Raw genomic sequence first — 17,179 nt, 5'->3', positions numbered from 1 at the left:
GGTATTGCGTATCTTCCCCTGACCCATTTTTATGCGACACAGACATAAGTCATATTTTCTGCGCTTTTCATGCAAAGAAGGATAAGAGGAAACGTTAGAAACCAAAGCATTTTGCTACCCACTTTGGTGGAAGCCAATGCCTCCAAGCTTACCCTTTCAGATTTGAAGAGAAACACCACAGATAGTGTAACTTTGTTACTTTTTTCCTCTCCTGTCTTCTTCAGTTGTTGCGCTTGGCTGCCTCGCCATCAATACTGGGGGTCAGGTGCTGCAGATACTTTCACTCAGAGACCAAGAAGTGTTCACAGTGTCTTCTACGTACAGTAAAATGACAAGTGTAGGGTCGGGGTGCCACCCCACACTCAGCACATTCCACAGTGAAAGTGTAAGGAAAAGAGAAAGAGGAAGTGACAGTGTATGATTTGGCAGGAGAATGTACTGAAGAAGCGTAGGAAGAGGAAGTGAACAAGAGACAAAGAGGAGCTGGATGTTTTTTTTGTTTTTTTTTTTCCCTCAGAAATTTTTAATTGGCTTTTGGGCTTCAGTAGCACCCAATTAGCATGCTTGTTACATGCAAACACCAAGAGCTAATTGGCCTGAGAGGAGAAAGCAGCACGGTCCTGAAAGGAGAAAGCGGGATTCATTTGAAGATACGCTGCTCCAATAGTGCCATGTTGGGAGGCTATTTGGCAAACAGTTGTAAATAACATTTTGCCGCGGCAACCGCAAATATTATTTATACGTTCTTGCAGTCTTTATAGCCAGATGGCATTGCAAAGAAGAAAATATAATAAAGGCCATAAAGTTTATAGGCAATCAAAGAAAACTATTTGGTCATTAGTATCCAATCGGTAACTTACCTGCATGCACAAATTGTCTCGATGCAAAATAGGAAATGCTAATGCAGTGTTCATGAACCACAATTTGGCCAAGGTTTGTGTGTGAATTACAAAATAATCAGACCCCATGAGAAATCTTTCGCTGGCGTGGCATGACCCGCTCGCATTCAGCATCATCCTCCACTGCATTGGGGAGCGCGCTGACTGCACATACATAAACACAGTAGCGTTACAAGCTCACCAAGGGCAAGAGTGTGAATCTCTGATTACATTTACTGTTCAAACTGCAGCAGCTGGATCTGATGCACAGGACATCAAGAGCTCATTATGCTCTTTACATGCAATTAATCAAACAATGTAAACAAAGCTCCCTTCAGCCACAACAGGGAACAAAGCAGGATTCCCCGGTGGCAATTCGAGTGCGGTGAATACAGTGCAGGGCTTGGTAAATACAGGAATGTGAATTGTGGAACATTTAAGATTCATAGCCAGTCTGGAGATGATGTAATAGCTGTAGCTTCATGCTGAGAACACACAATAATCTCTCCCACTGCTCTGCCTCACTGTTAAGCCTATAGTCTGCTCATTTTGTGAAGCGCACTCAGCCAAATATATCTGCGCGGAGCTAGAGAGATGAGGCAGACGCAGTAAAGAAAGCATTACATGAAGGGCGCACACGCACAGGACATGGTTTCAGTTAATGCGTCTTTTTTCACTGAGTAAAGTGCAACATACAATGTATCCATCGCTCCAAATAAAGTTAACGTATAGGCTTGTATCAACACGTAACATTGAAATTGTGGCTCCACCTGCGCTGTGCAGCGGCAACCACGGTAAGTCGTCTGTGAACAAATATGGGAAAGTTGGGAAAGTCAGCCGTGGTCATGGTTTCTCCTTCACATAATCACTTATGTGAACTCGTATTGCTGTTGTACGTCCGCCAGATATTTTCTAGTTTTTAATCTTTGTCTGAAACAAATGGAAACTTGCCACAAGAACTGAGAAGCTCTTATCACCTCTGTACTCTGTTCAGTAGGGAGTACTTTCCTTTTCACAGATCCCGGAACGTGTCCAAGGGTAGCGACATGCGCAATACTCTGGCCTTGTCTGTTGCAGGAGGCCATCTGGTCACCGCTACAACAGGTCACCCAGCCCAAAGTTTCCCAGTTTGAATGAAACCCGGCCCAGTCTTTGTACTAAGAGCTTTGTTACAGACAGACGTGTGTGAACTGCAAATAGGATTTAACTACAACAAAATATAAAGAAAATCATGTTTGTGTTATTTTTGTCTTCATCTATTCCCTTGAGAGTTTTTTTTATTTTTATTTTTAATGCCACAAGTCTCATTGGGACAAAAGTTGTTTTTGTTTTTCCTGACAATCACACAGGAGCAACCAGACTGCACAATCATGTCTGCAGCACTGTGTGGAGAAGCACCGAAATGGCAGCATTATACGACCGAGCATCTCAAACCACCGGGCCATGACAATGACAATGAGGCTTGTCCAGAAGTGTCACCTCTCCCAGTCTTTGTCTGTCTCTGTCTCCCCCGCACTCCTCTTATTTTCTCTCATTCGCTCTGTCTCTCTCTCTCTCTCTCTCTCAAACACACACGCAGAAAGACAGAGCATCTTTATTAGTCCTCTGTATGCAGGCAGTGCTCAGCCTGCGATTGCAGGACTGACCCCTCGCTGTGAGCTGTACAGGGGAAATGTTTACTCAAACCCCACAGAACATGCCATTAACCTCTTTCTAGATAGAAGGCAAACAAGAATGTCCCTCCACGAGGGCAATAAAGACAGGAACACCTATCCAGGCTCATCATGACAATCATCTCATTATGAAGCTGCGAGAAGCAGCAAGGAACCGGGAGCTCGGTCTCCCAGGGATACTTTCGCTGCAGTGTACAGCTGTGCCTAACACTCAGTGAAGTATCTATGATATACAGTGAAGTGTAAACAACTGATTAACCCAATAATAAAGAATAACACTCCCCAACTCCATATATCAACCTCTCCCCCCATTCACAAACCATCCCAGATGCCTGCTTTCTTCCTCTCTCACTTCTATCCTACCTCCCTCCGTTTCTCCACACCTCTTTCTCTCCCTGGAGATTTGGATGGATATCCTCGGGCTCTGATTAAAGCCCAGACCTGAGAGGTTTTCTTGGTGCTGAAAGGGAAGGGGAGGGGGATGAGGCGGCCAGCGACGAGCCTGGGCACTAGAACAGCTTCTCCTTCTTTGGGACCCGCGGGCGTAATTCAATCACACCTCGATAATTCCCCTGATGCGGGAGTCGAATCCCCCTCACACGCATCAAGTACAGATAGACACCACAAGCTCACGCTCATCCCAGATTGAGGGTCTCCTCCTGGGTGGGCTTAAGAGCCCACTACTGGGTACGTTTTACCTGTGTCGTTTGAAGAGGCCATTATTTTAATTGAAAAAGTTACCCGCTCGCCAAAGGCAAACGAAGGAACATGAGGGGGGGGGGGGGGGGGGGGGGATAAAAAAAAAACTGAGCAGAGAATTAAAACAAAAACACCAGATGGTGATATACATGGTAAAAATGATTGTTTATACTTACTGTTTGATTATATGTGATAATGAGAGTGGGATTCCTCAAGGCAATTAGTGTCTGCAGCAGCCATATTGTGAGAGGACAGGGGAAGGACGGCACGGGCTGTTATGAAGAAACGCTTATCAAATATCTCTGGCGGGGTGATTAGTGTAATAAGACACTGCAAGGTGAGATAGGCCACTCACACTCCTCTAGTGTGTGTCCACGTGTGTGTGTGTGTGTCGGCGAGGAAGGATGAGTGTTAGGAAAAGAGGCTGCGAAGGAGTCTGAGAAAGTATGAGTGACTCTCTCCATCTGCTTCCAGATCTGTGCGTATGTGTGCACCTGAATGTGGGTCTTAATGCATATTGTGTCACTGTGCGCCTCGGAGTGCTGCTGTATATGTGCATGTGATATAATTCCCGCGTTAATATTGGTTCCCATGCCAAGCTGGCTGCCCCGAGGGCTTTAGCCTATGACAGAGGGCAGATTGGGGGCACTTACCCCTGGCAGAGTCTTCTGTTCATGGAGGGCGCTCTGGGCCTTCAGTGCAGACTCTCTGGCACAGTATGTGAGAAAGGCACATCCTACAGAGTGATGGAGACAAGGAAGAGGCAGGCTTATTACACGGCACGGTCAATAATACAAATAAGAATGAGGAAAAACTTCAGATGACAGCACGTTCGACAGCATTCAGCAGCACTAATACACACACACACCACACGCAGTATATATACAGTATATATTAGTGTTGTCAAACGATTCCATTTTTTAAACAGATTAATCACAGGGTTGCTGTGGATTCATTTTGATTAAGTGCGATTGAATATCATTCATGTCTATTATTATATGTCCATCTATATTCATCTGTAATAGCCACGTTTCATTTTGCATGAGCAAACAGACTCAAGAAAGAAAGGAATGTATATGCACTTAACATGTTTATTAAACACCTTCAGTGGATTCAGTGAAACAACTTAACTTTTTGTCTCTTTTTAAACTAACACGTATCCTTACGTGGCCCTGTTACTCCTCTTTCAGCAGCTGCTAAGACACACTAACTTGTTCACATCGTCCGTGAGGAGAGTTGAACGATTTTTATTTACGGTGTTTCCTGCATCTGAGAACAGTCTCTCACTCAGAAAAGTGGTGGCAGGAGTGGTAAGATATTTTGCAAGCCACCATTGCCAGCTTGTCTTTGTCTTGTTTTGTCACAATCTGGGTGACATGTTAGCCAGAGTGCTAGCAGAATCCCCAGCTAATGTATGTTTCGCATTAATATGGTATTTTACGCTGGAAATGCTTTGGTGAAAAGAAAACTCCTTTTCTGGATGCATGACGTTAACTCCAATTGGACAAAGTGCCCGAAATGCATTGCCAGAGTCATTCTGTGCTGCAGATGGGTTAATTGCGTAAAAATGTTTATTCAGATTTATCATGATGATAGACTGAATGAACAGAACAGAAATATAAATCAAATCAGTATTTGCTGTGACCACCTTTTGCCTTCATGGCAGCATCAATTTTTCTAGGTACTTGCACACAGTTTTTGAAGGAACTCAGCCGGCAGGTTGTTCCAAACATCTTGGAGAACTAATCTCAGATCTTGTGTGGATGTAGGCTCCCTCAAATTCTTCTGTCTCTTCAAGTCATCTCAGACACACTCCATGATATTGAGATCATGCTTTGTGGGGGCCATGCCATAACTTCCAGGACGTCTTGTTGTTTGGGGCCGATCATACAGATCTGTCTGTATTTCTCAGCATTGAGGACACCATCAATCCTGACCAAATCTTCAACTCCATTTGCAGAAATGCAGCCCCAAACTTGCAAGGAACCTCCACCATGCTTCACTGTTGCCTGCAGACACTCATTATTGTACCGCTCTCCAGTCCTTCAGTGACTAAACTGCCTTCTGCTACAGCCAAATGTCTCACAGTTTGACTCATCAGGCCAGAGCACCTGCTGCCTTTTTTCTGACCCCAGTTCCTATGTTTTTGTGCATAGTTGAGTCGCTTGGCCTTGTTTCCATGTCAAAAGTGTGGATTTTTGGCTGCAATTCTTACATGAAGACCACTTCTGGCCAGACTTCTCCAGACAGTAGATGAGTGTACCTCAGTCCCATTGGTTTCTGCCAGTTCTGAGCTGATGGCTCTGCTGGACATGTTCCGATTTTGAAGGGAAAAAAATAAGACTGATGTGTTTTTCATCAAAGACTAGTAAATACTGATGTGACTTAAGTTAACTTTGCATTTTGTAAATTGATAAAAAAAAAAAAAATGTCATTATTTAGAAAATGCATTCTTAGTTTCCAGCATTTTTTCTACACCTGCCTAAAACATTTGTAGAGTATATATATTTACAGCGATATTTAACATGTTTATAGCCTAGTACAAAAAAAACGATTTTGGTCTTAATAATTTATTTCATTATTCATTACAACTGTACAGGCGGTAAAGTCATTTATTTATTTTTTATTAAGGTTTAATATTCTGCATATCCGACTCCGCCCACTTTGGGCTTCATTTTTGATGTTCAGAATCCATCAGGATGGGTTCGTCAATAGGACATTCAGTCAATGATTCAAACACAGGTCGGATTTTAATTAAATGCTATTAAACTCCAGCAAGTTGCATTGTAAAGATGTGAAGCCAGTTTAACACCTCTAAAAATAAAAAAAAATAAAAAAACATAGCATGACCTTCCAAAGATTTCACTGAGGTTATTTCATTCTGCATATTGGCCAAAATATGACACTTACTGGAGTTTTTACAAGCCATTTCCAAAAACATGTACTATATTAAAATGGAATTCATATACGCCGACAACTGGGTTGTGGCTCTGTAAAATTAATAGCTCTATACCCTGAGAGAAAATAAGGTGCTGGCTCAGACATAAGATTACATTTTTTTTTATGTGACAAGCCCTTCAGATTAGATTTAATGAACTCATACACATCTTCACTGTTTAGGCGAACAACATCTTTGCTATGTTGCTTTTAGTTTTTGGTGCTATCGCTTAATTCTTCCTTTCTTGCTCCCTTCGTTCACTTTTAATATAGCTGAATGGGCAGAGCAAAGCGAGGCAGCAAATCGTCTAACGTACAGGTGTGAAAGGCACCGTGTTCCTCAAGGTTGAATTCAAATGGAGTGGCGATGAAAAATGCTTAGTCACACCAGATTGGGTGATTTAATTATTTATTTATTTTTGTTCCAATTAGTTGAAGAAAACACGCATTACGCTTTTTGATGAATGATCCGTTTTATAGTTACTGAACCACGCAGCAGTGTGCATTTACTTTAGCTGCCAAGTAATTAAAAACCTCCGGTGATGAGCTGAAACTGTACCCTCACAAACCTCGGGAGACTTTCCTTTACGTTTGGGTAGGGGGATCAGAATGTAATGTAAATAGACAGTAAATAAATACCAAGCTAAAACGTGGCAGCTTTCATTAAAGGGTGAGTTGTTGCTGTGTTACGTGCTTGGCAGAGCTGACAATGGGTGACCCCGTTCAGAAGAGGTTTTGCACTCTGCAGCATAATTTCCCATTACTACATGTCACACCTACTGCCAAGGATTCCCACGGGAGAAGCGAGACACGCACACTCACACATACAGATGATACACGGCATGCCTTGCACCCATCAACCCCCAAAAGCCAGCAACGCTCTTTGGAGCCCGGCCAAGAGAGCTCCCTTTCACGACAACCTTCACCCACCTCCACAACTATGCGGTTACTCAAGAGGAAAAATCACCTAAACCACACTGATGAAGCAGCATGCCACACAGCAAAGCAGAAAAGTTTGGGGGCCTGGGGAAGCACTCTTCATCCTTTGTGACAATACAAAACTGTGGAACACGAGCCGAGGCTTCCCAGCGGGCACGTTCACGCAAAGGCTTGTGGGAGTTGGAGGTTTGATGGTGACAATCTTCTGCCACTGTGGCTATATGTTTTTGGTAATTTCCCGCACGATGCTGTGCTGCATAATGTTTATTGTACATCTTAATATGATCCCATCAAGGTTCACTGTAGTATGTGTTGAAAGATGTCTCTAACCCAACTCCACTTAGAAATACATGCAGCAAAAAGTTTATGAATAAAAACACGCAATCATGTGGCCTTCAGTGAGATGCAACTTAACATAGCATAAAATAATTTTACGTTCTTCAAAACAATTTTAATACTGTTTTCAGGACAAATATTGAACACTGTGAGAGTTTAAGTGTGCACACACACACACACACACACACTCAAAACCCACAAAAAAGATTCAAGATTTACTGCATTCAAATAAAGTGACAATTATAAGTAAAAAAAAAAAAAGTGTCAAAATGGAAAAAGGAACAATTAGATAGATTGAGAGTCTATAATGTAATGCAATTAATTACATCTGTTCTTTATTTCTTTATGCAAAAGAAGCCAGACAAAATAAAGAAAGAAGAGATAAAGAAAGAAGAGAGATGTCTTATTTAGAGGGGATCTGAAAGCCCTTCAGTTACAGTAAATGCGAGCAGATTTGATCAGTGCTTTGTTAAAAGTACTGAAGGTCTCAGTCAGAGAGTCAAGGTGGAGAGCTTTTCCAAAAAAAAAAAAAATTGATTTCGTTCTATTTTAGAGAAGGGCCTCTTAAAATAAATTGTTGCTGAAGGAAACCACGTTGAAGAGTAGCCTCATCATTTTAGAATGGCTTCATTTATATTTAATCTTTATTGTTTCAAAAGGTACTGTAGTTATGTGCGATGTGTTTTAGTTACTTCATACTACTTGCTACTTTATACTCTGCATTTCAAAGGAAATATTGTTGATTGTCCCACTGCTCACAAGATCATTACTTAATTATGTTTAACTTTGTATGTTTCAGTATTTGTGTATGGAATGAAACCGGACAAAATTAAACTGCCAACACTAAGTGAATTAGATTAGTTGTTTAAATGAGAATCATGCATTGATAATGGGTAACTTTGCTTGAACACTACTGATAGCTTAAAGGTAATGCTTCTTTTCTTTTAAATAAAATAGTGAAATAGTGAAGTTTTAATTATTGTGGTATTTTTTTTTTATATAGTGAAAGGTTTTACATAAGTAAATGAGCACTGCTTGCATAATTCTTCAGTTTTTCCAAAGGAAACAGCGCTGGAAACAAGTGAAGCAGTATCACCCCCACTGCAAAATTGTCTCGTTGCTTCGAGAAAAATAGCATTTGATGCTATTAGTTCAAATGACTTGTTAAACCGGACTTCTTGTGCAGCGTACTCTTTAATATCCTGACAGGCTGCTTGGCTGCCTCAGCTTCCTCACAGCGGTGGAATATGCGCGGGACTTTAGCAGAGCTTCGTATCCTGCTGTCTCGGAGGACATCTGAAGCCCAAAGGACTCAGTGACTGAGAAAGCCAGTGGTGGAACAGATGAGTGTTTAGCTCAGAGAACATGAAGAGAGACTCAGTCATACTGTTTGGGAGAAGGTAAAGCGGATATAGCAGCTGGAAGCAGGTTAGAGCTGTCAGTTTAAGATTCTAAGTTGACTAATTGGCGTGGGATTACTTTCGTACTTCCGAGCTATAGAACACTGCTGTCCCGCTGGTGTTGTATGCAGTCTGCGAAATACCAAAAATATATCACCTTCACTGGTCTCTGGTCAGTTGGCAGAAAGTGGAAAACTTATTTCGAATGTGCACAACAGTTTAACATGTTGGCAAGGAAGGAAAACATAATGTTCACCGTGATGTACTATGAACCAGAGCAAGGTTTAAGTCCGATGTCAATTTCCAGGCAGTGTTTAAACCAGCCTTTGAAAAGTTTGTATTAACCAAATATTGACCGAAGGCTGAAGAAATAAGTTAAACTAAACTGGAAAAAAGAAGAAGAGGATGAGGAGAACAGGGACGAGGTTCTAAAATTAAGGGTAAGCTCTGCTGGTGGTTCGACTTCAGTGTGCAGCTTCCTGTGATGAGAAGGTTAAGTGGGGTGAAAATAATACTTTGGTAATCAAATACAATTTACCACACTATAATTTCAGTGAGGGACAAAAGTTCAACCAATTGCATTTAAGGCAAATGAAAAAGTAAACCCTGCAAAGTGGTTCAAAGAGAAAGCAGGAAATGTGAAATTAGTCCTTGCGTTTGCAGGACACGTTTTGGGTAATTACTTAAAGAACTTTTCCCCGTGCAATGCCTCTTTTTTTTCTCCCCCTAACAATTTGTTTTAAAATTGAAATTAGTATGTGCTCACAATTGCATGCATCCAGGCATTAAGAGTAAATTGTGCTTTTTCAAGGCATCAGGTACCTGTAATTGAAATAACTCTAGAACAAATTTGTATAAAATTTCAATTCATTAGCAGTGAATTCATGAATCATGAGCAATTTGCTCTCCTTCAGTCTCCTCACACTTGTGTGACGCAAGAATGTTTATTAAACTGGGGGGAAAGAATGCAAATTAATTAAAACAAACACACAAAAGGATCGAGGCTCTAAAAGCAAATTGTGGTAAAACAACTGGATGGATGTGACAGCCTGACCCCCTCATGGGTACTGAAGCAAATATGATGTGAGGTTTCATCCACCACTTCCTGTGCCTGTATTAATCGCCCCGTTACCTGCGGAGCATCGTTCCATCTTTCACTTGTTCCATCCATCTACAGTCGGAGCGGGTTGTTCAGAGCTGCTGGCTGTCTGATTCACACTCAGCCCCTTTTCTAATGATCAAAGAGGTCATCTGTAGGCTTAAGCTACACCTGTCACTCAGTTTACACAAACTGTCAATCACTGTCTAACACTTCCCCTGCAACGCTACTCCTACTGTAGACAAAACCCAAACACGAGCGTGGCACTGTGATTCAGTGGATGTTACCAAAAGTCAAACAAAATTGAGTTTAACAGGAAGCCACGGAACTGTCTGCAAACTGAACAGACACCTTCAACGATTTGTTGCTACTTTCCATGAGTCATTTGCAATTAGATATTAGTGCCCTACTGTGGTTTGGTTTTGACATTTCAATGCCTAAAATGGGTTTTTGTGTCAATTTGGCAGGCTATTTATAGCCAATTACACTGCACGGACCTACCAAGGAGAGGAGAATGGATGAGGATATTTAACAACTCTTTGTATCTCTTCTTCCTGGCTGCGTGGTGCAGCTCAGAGTCCCTCCTCTCAGCATCGGAGACGGATTGATAGATAACGCTACTCAAGCAAAAGATTTGCCCCCCACTAACATTCAGCATGTCTGAACAATGCATGCGTTCTTGCACTGACACTAAGTATTATGATAATGTAGTACTCAGTGAAATGATGGATGTTAAACAGCACGACCTGGCTGCACCACACACACACCGACACACACGCACACCGACGAGCACCCGCCCGCGCGCCAATGGTGTCAAGTCATCCCACGCACCGTATAAGGCTCCCTGACGACGCACAAACTATCAAACCGACATCGGAGGCAACGGCGTCTAACCACCACGAGGCAGGATATGATCATCTGTTAAAAGAAGCAGATGAAGAAATTTCCCCAGAACAGACGTGAGCATTCAGTTAACACTCGCCCGCTCAAGTGTACAGGACAACGTGAAATGGAAAAAATTCCCCAGATATTCAGACAAGTCCCTGGAGATGCCTTAAACGCAAACAGTACGAATCCACGAAGCACAAAAACATCTGCTCAAATTGTTGCAGCGCAAGTCCACATGAATTAGTCATGAGCAAACATGACATATTTTGATCTTCCCTTAAATCCATAATTATGGTGCAATTCTGTGTCACAGGACTCGGGCAGGGAAAAAAAAAAAAAAAAGGTAGCGCTGCAAATCATCCATTAGGTATGGTTTACTAACTGGTGCCAGCAGTCATATAGCACCTCACCAGTCTGAAGCAAATCACATCTTCACAATCTAGGCTCAAGGAGGGATTTCTGGGCAGAAGTCAAACTGAATTGATGGCTATAAATCTTTATGAACTTTATGTTTTTAGGGATCGTGGAGGCAATCTGATCCTGTCCTCTCTCACTCCTCTGCTGCTCCGCTGCGGTGCAAGGAAGGTTTGTGTTGTGAATAAAAAAAGAAAAAAAAAGGTTGTGATAATATTCCAACATTAGAAGCTTCCACTGCCTTTGACTTAATAGCTTGCCATTATTCATAAGCAGGTTTCTCGTATACCAAACAACGTGCAAACTCCCAGAATGAACCAGTATGCAATTTCCATAGTGTGCACAAAGAATCGATGCACAACTTGATTTTGTGTAAAAGAAACAATTCTAGAGTGTTGACAATTGCCTCTGTGTTGATGAACGCCATTCGTCCAGGCAGAACATCAGGTGGAAATGAAATCATCCACTGGCCTGTAGTTGTAAAGATAAAGAAGGATTTCGACGGGGTGCAGCCTGAGGCTATCATCTATCAACTGCCCCAAGTATACTGCAACATCCCGGAGATGGGGAATGAGCAAGTCTCAACAACAACCAGTAGAAATTATTAAACTTGTTGAATGCATAGACTAACAGTCCAGTGTGGATAATTTAAGGTGCATTTTGTCCAGTCAGTATTTTTGGACGAATGTGATGTATTACTGTGTGACTGAGATGGAACAGTAGCAAACTACAAAATCATTTCCCTCTCTGTAGAGCCTCTTCAAGCCTGCAATAGCTGTTTTTGTTTCTTTCCGTACTGCGAAAAACTACACTACAAACATGTATTTTACGTTGACACACATATGAACAATGTACATAGCATTAACATTCATATTCTGGCCACCTGATGAATGTTCACTCTACTGTTAGCTGCTGCCTGCACCTTCCCCTCCAAGGAAAACATATGGATTTTCAGCTGCTGCTAATTTTTTATTTATTTATTTTTTTTTATTATTATTATTTTTTAACTAAGGGAGTAGCTCATTTTTAGTTCAGTTTTTGTAATAACTTTATTGTAAAAAAAAAAAAAAAAAAAAAAAAAAAAGGAGCAGTCCAGGAAACCAAAACAATGTGCTGCAAGACGCCGGAGGGATGTGGAGAGCTTAGGGCAGCTGCAGAGTCAGGTGAAGATTTATTACTCTACTTTAGCCATTTAATAAACAAGTAGTTGTGTAATCGATATGCTTACAGTTGCTTTAAACTGTATGGCAGTCTCAGAATCCTGAAGCAGTTAGGTGCCGTTGATTGCTGAGACATGTGCCTGCTGAATACATTCAATAGCACCCATGGGGAACCTAATAATGTCGGCTGTTAATCCAAACGGGAACTGTTCTGCCCTCGTTCTGAAATTCAACTATTCTACAGCTGTCCACCTATAGGGGCCGATTATATCAATATCTTGCACCAGTGAAGTACTTACTGTACTACTAGTACTTACTAGTTTGCAGTGCACATGCTGTACATACTGAACAATAAATAAAAATAAATAACACAAGGTTTTATAACGCTATTTACTGTGGTGGGTAAAAGAGGAAGAAAAAGTTTATTACCAGGACGGTATGATCTAATGGAAATGTTCATGCTATCAGCTTTTATTTAATTACTCACTAAAGGTATTTTTGTTTCCCTTGGAATTAAATAAAAAAAGTAACCTGATTATGTGGAAGCCTAAAGTTAACGTGTTGAACTTATACTGTTGTTTAGAGCACAATTCAATTTGTACAAACGTGCTGCATTTCTCAGAACTTTCACTGTTAAGTAAAAAGCTTTTCTCAGTTTCACGGTAGATTTTCAGTCGGTAGTTTGAACTCCTGTCCTTGAGTGACACAGCTGATTTTACACTATGCCTACCTCTGTTTTATTAATGACACTAATCCCATTTTCTTACTCTTGTACTTCCTTGCTTCGGTGTACAGATATCACACATTGGCGCAGCAGGAGACATGTACATGGTTTTAGATGAGTGGCCAATAAGAAAAACTCATCCATATAATGCATTGGCGAAATCTTATTAAACGTGCACGCCTGTGCTCCCAAAGTGACTTTGAATGTCACGCGGGATGAAGTGGGCATAATGCATACATCAGAGTGGCCTTGGTGGAGGGTGATTTGAACGGGCATACAGTCTGGCTTTGGAACAGGATTATCCTTCCCGAGGCAACCATCCTCTAGAGTGTTGACATTCAGGGATGGTCGAGGACAGGCGTAAACAACATGAACATCAGAAATATTGTTTTAATCGATCATTGGGCTCCAAAGAGGAACACAGGAAAGAGGAGGAGCCGGCTGAGCTCCAGCGGCCGGCGATGGCTGGAGGAACAGGTGGCGCATGGAGATCTTCAGGGCTGCACACACAAGAGAGCAGTGCTGAGCCCACGCTCATTTCTCCCACAAGAGAGCTTGACTTGTGCTAATCAATAACACCACTGACTTACATATCGTACATAATTTGCCTGCCTTGTGAGGCTTGTTTTTTTGTTTTTTTCTTTCCTGAGATTGAAGTGATTGTGAATTCAGTGACAGTGGTGCATGTGTTAAAGTGTAAAGTGTGTGGTTTGACTGTGTGTGAAGGTGAGATTAAAACTATGTGCGAAATGACGACGTAATTTACAAGCATTTACTAAATGCTACCAATCACATTGGACTGAGGCGGCGTTTGAATATTTGTCAGCACTGTCTTTTAGCTGCCAGTTAAATGGCGAAACAATATTCTGCAGGCTGCTTATTCTGACACAGATAACAGAATTCTAAAACCAAAAATAAAAATAATTAAATGATAAGTGATGAATAACTTTTTGAAATTACATTTTAGGCATCCTTGGGCTTAGCAAAGGAAAAATTGAAAATCAGTAAATAGTGAAATGTTTTAATAAATAATAAGCAACTAAATGCAGATTGAAAAAAAAAATCTAATGCCTGTCAAAGTATATTACAAATATTAAATGAAATGTACATATTTAATGTGAATGGTGCATGGAGCAATATTCTTGTTGTGCTCAAGCAAAGCTTTAACTTTGAATTTGGGACTTTGCGAGAGGATTTTATGTGCAACTAAAAGACCCTCCAGGCTAGTCTGAAACACAAGCCCGAGCCGCGCACACCGGCTTTCATTATTATCACTATCATTAGAACTGATCGATCCCTGATTATCCGTGGCTTGTCTGACTAATTACTAAGTGAATACAGATCCCGGTCGTCCCGGACAATAAGGGGGAGCAAAGGAGGAGGGTGTGTGTGTGTGTGTGAACTGAGCAAGCGAGAAGACGGTGCATGCTGGATCTCAGCCTCTACTATTATCCTGCTTTGTACTTCCTGACTGCAACCCGCCCACAGAGCACCATTACAATACAGCTGCAGCGTAAATAGTGTGTGCCCCCCCCCCCCCCCCCCCCCCCCCCCCCCCCCCCAGAGCCCCCACCACACGGAAAACGACGTCCGAAAAGTAGGCAGCATGTCAAGAGCCCACTCAATGAAAGGTCATGCCAGCGTCACCTTAATTGGGGATCTCGATTGCAAGATAATGCTTTGCATCTTCCGCCCATCTTTTATTCCTCTCTAACAACATGCAGAAAAATGCGATGGATGATTGTTGTTTTTGTTTTTTTGTTTTTTTCTTAAGTTGTGAAGAAATGTATGCAGCTGTAGAAATAACACAGCAGTCCCGCCCCCTTAACTGGCCTTAACGGGGGACTCGCAGCACATGAGAGTCAATGTAAACACACAAAGGCGTATTCAGCTGTAGTATTCACGTGGATTGGCTGGACGCGGTAACAATTAACCCTGCACTCGCAAGCCATTCACTTCCACGTGTTCTCCCTCTCACCCCTCTTACACACGTACACACACACCCACGTATATGTGTGTGTGTGTGTGTGTGTGTGTGTGTGTGTGTGTGTGTGTGTGAAGGCTCTACGGGGCTCTCACTCTGTCCCAAACATCTGCAAATGAACACACTTTTCATTCCCTCTGCCCCACAACTTAACCGGCATGGTCCTTTTCTCTCTACGTCTCTCTCTGTCTGCCTGTCTGTCTTTTTAATCTCCAAAGCATCACAAAAGTATGACGAGACCAAAGCAACCAACCTTTATGCATTCCCGTAAACCTGTCTTTCAGTACAGTGAGTTCGTATATCTTTCCGAATTCCTCAAACAGGGGTTTCAGGTCCTTTTCCTCCAGGTTTCTGGGAATCTGCCCGATGAAAAGCTTGATGGCGTCGTGGTCCTTCATTGGAATGGTGTTCTGGCCGATGGTAAGCCCGTTCATCCTGCCGGCGCTGTTCGTGGTGCTGAATCCATTCTCTTGCTGCACTCCGTTTGCAGTGACTGTAGCCATCTTTCCTCAATGGGCCGGCGGGCTGCTCTCTCTCTCTCTCTCTCTCTCTCTCTCTCTCTCTCTCTCTCTCTCACCCTCCTTCTCTCTCTCTCCGTAGTCAACTGCACAGTGCACACTACCCCCCCTCCGTTATATCCTCCTCTCTCCTCCGGTTCTCTCTTCCTACACTCTCCTCTCTTCTCCTCCTTTACAGTCCAAGCCGCCTTGTTTTGATTCAGTCTCATTTATTTTTTTCTTTTGCTTTACGTTGCCCCCCCGCCACATTTTTTTTTGAAGTACACCCAAATACCCCCCCACCCACCCCCAGCCCCCGCTCCTCCTCCTCCTCCTCCTCCCTCCCCTAGATGCCACTCCATCCCGTGACGTCGGCTCTAACTCTCACGAGCAGACCCCGCCCACCCCGCTGATTTGCATAATGAGCGCGGCCCAGGCCAATGGGATAGTACGATGGCTGAGGGCCCCACAGGGCAGAGTAGGAACGCAAACATTTGTGTAGAGTGGAAAGCTTGGGACTTTTAAATGATGCAAAGGCGGCATGTGTGCTTCTCCTCCTGCCTGTCGAGCTGTATTGTCATACTCTGTACCAGAATCATAAAACACAGGACGTGATAGTGGACAGTCCACTGTCACATTGAGCGGTGTGACAGTTGTATCTCAGATGTGGGAAAGATGTAAATTTCGAGACGCATCATCAGTAGTGTACCTTTGAGTCATGGGATGTTTCAGCCTTTCAACACTAGACACTCTCATCAAAGGTTGCCTAGTTGTTTAAATGGGGCAGCCCCAGGACTTTGCAAGGCAGGGGACATCCTCTTCTCTGAGCCAAGCCTAGAGCTGACCACATGCTCTTTTCCAGTAATATTAATCGAACCACGTTACTAATAAATGTGCAAAGTAACAGTTTGTAACTAGTGTTTGTGCACATTCCAGATTTCAAATAGAATATTTCATTTTTGTACATGTGCAGGTTTTTGCAACATGCTATTTAAGAGTCCAGTCTTCACTTGTAGTTTTCTGAAACAAAACAAAGAGTGCCCATGCTTCATATGTATTCAGGTAAATAACTGCATTCATGAGATATCATGGGACTACTAATAAAAAAAAAGTCAGTGTCAGATGTTCATGAAGAAAACCAGAGGCAGGCTGTGAGCGCCCATCTCCGGTCTTGAAAAACACTGCTGTGACTCATTGTAGAAATGACCCATAACGTAGTGGTTCTCAGTCCAGCTCCTCAGTAGCCAGGTCTCTGCAGGTTTTCATTGTGACCATCTAAAAGAGACTATTTTACACCTGGGATGCCAGGTGTTGTAGTGTATAAAACCAACAGATCCTGGACTCACAAGAACCGCTGGGCTGGTGCCGCACAGTATGTATTTGGTGGCAGAATAGTGATTGTTGTTACAATTAGATTTAGCAACATAAATACCTGTAATGATGTGTGACAATATGAGATGAGATTAATTATAATATAGTATAGAAATCTGAGATATCTCAGATCAAAAGATAAACTCAACGAGTGCAAGCCCAGCTAATGGCCAATGACCC

The 17,179-nt window shown here is 42.3% G+C and overlaps 1 protein-coding gene across 16 annotated transcripts in view; it reads right to left on the bottom strand.

The window, feature by feature from the left end:
* Positions 1 to 15,768, bottom strand: part of celf6 (CUGBP Elav-like family member 6) — a 141,945-nt gene extending 126,177 nt beyond the window's left edge. For 4 of the 16 annotated variants that reach the window (XR_007112512.1, XM_047581684.1, XM_047581689.1 and 1 more), the window contains exons 1-2: positions 15,385 to 15,766; positions 3,904 to 3,986 (exon numbers count right to left, since the gene is read on the bottom strand). Coding sequence is in view for 15 of the 16 variants with exons in the window: in XM_047581684.1 (XP_047437640.1) it covers positions 3,904 to 3,986; positions 15,385 to 15,634 (333 nt within the window). In the remaining variant the exon portion in view is untranslated. Of the gene's footprint in view, positions 1 to 3,903; positions 3,987 to 15,384 lie in introns of all 16 variants that reach the window. The other 12 variants (XM_047581686.1, XM_047581690.1, XM_047581683.1 and 9 more) reach the window with 10 other exon arrangements.
* Positions 15,769 to 17,179: the final 1,411 nt, after the last annotated feature.

This window comes from Mugil cephalus, chromosome 3 (genome assembly GCF_022458985.1).
Source record: "Mugil cephalus isolate CIBA_MC_2020 chromosome 3, CIBA_Mcephalus_1.1, whole genome shotgun sequence".
Taxonomy (NCBI): domain Eukaryota; kingdom Metazoa; phylum Chordata; class Actinopteri; order Mugiliformes; family Mugilidae; genus Mugil; species Mugil cephalus.
The sequence above is the reverse complement of the archived record's forward strand: the minus strand, read 5'-3'. Positions and strand labels throughout refer to the sequence as shown.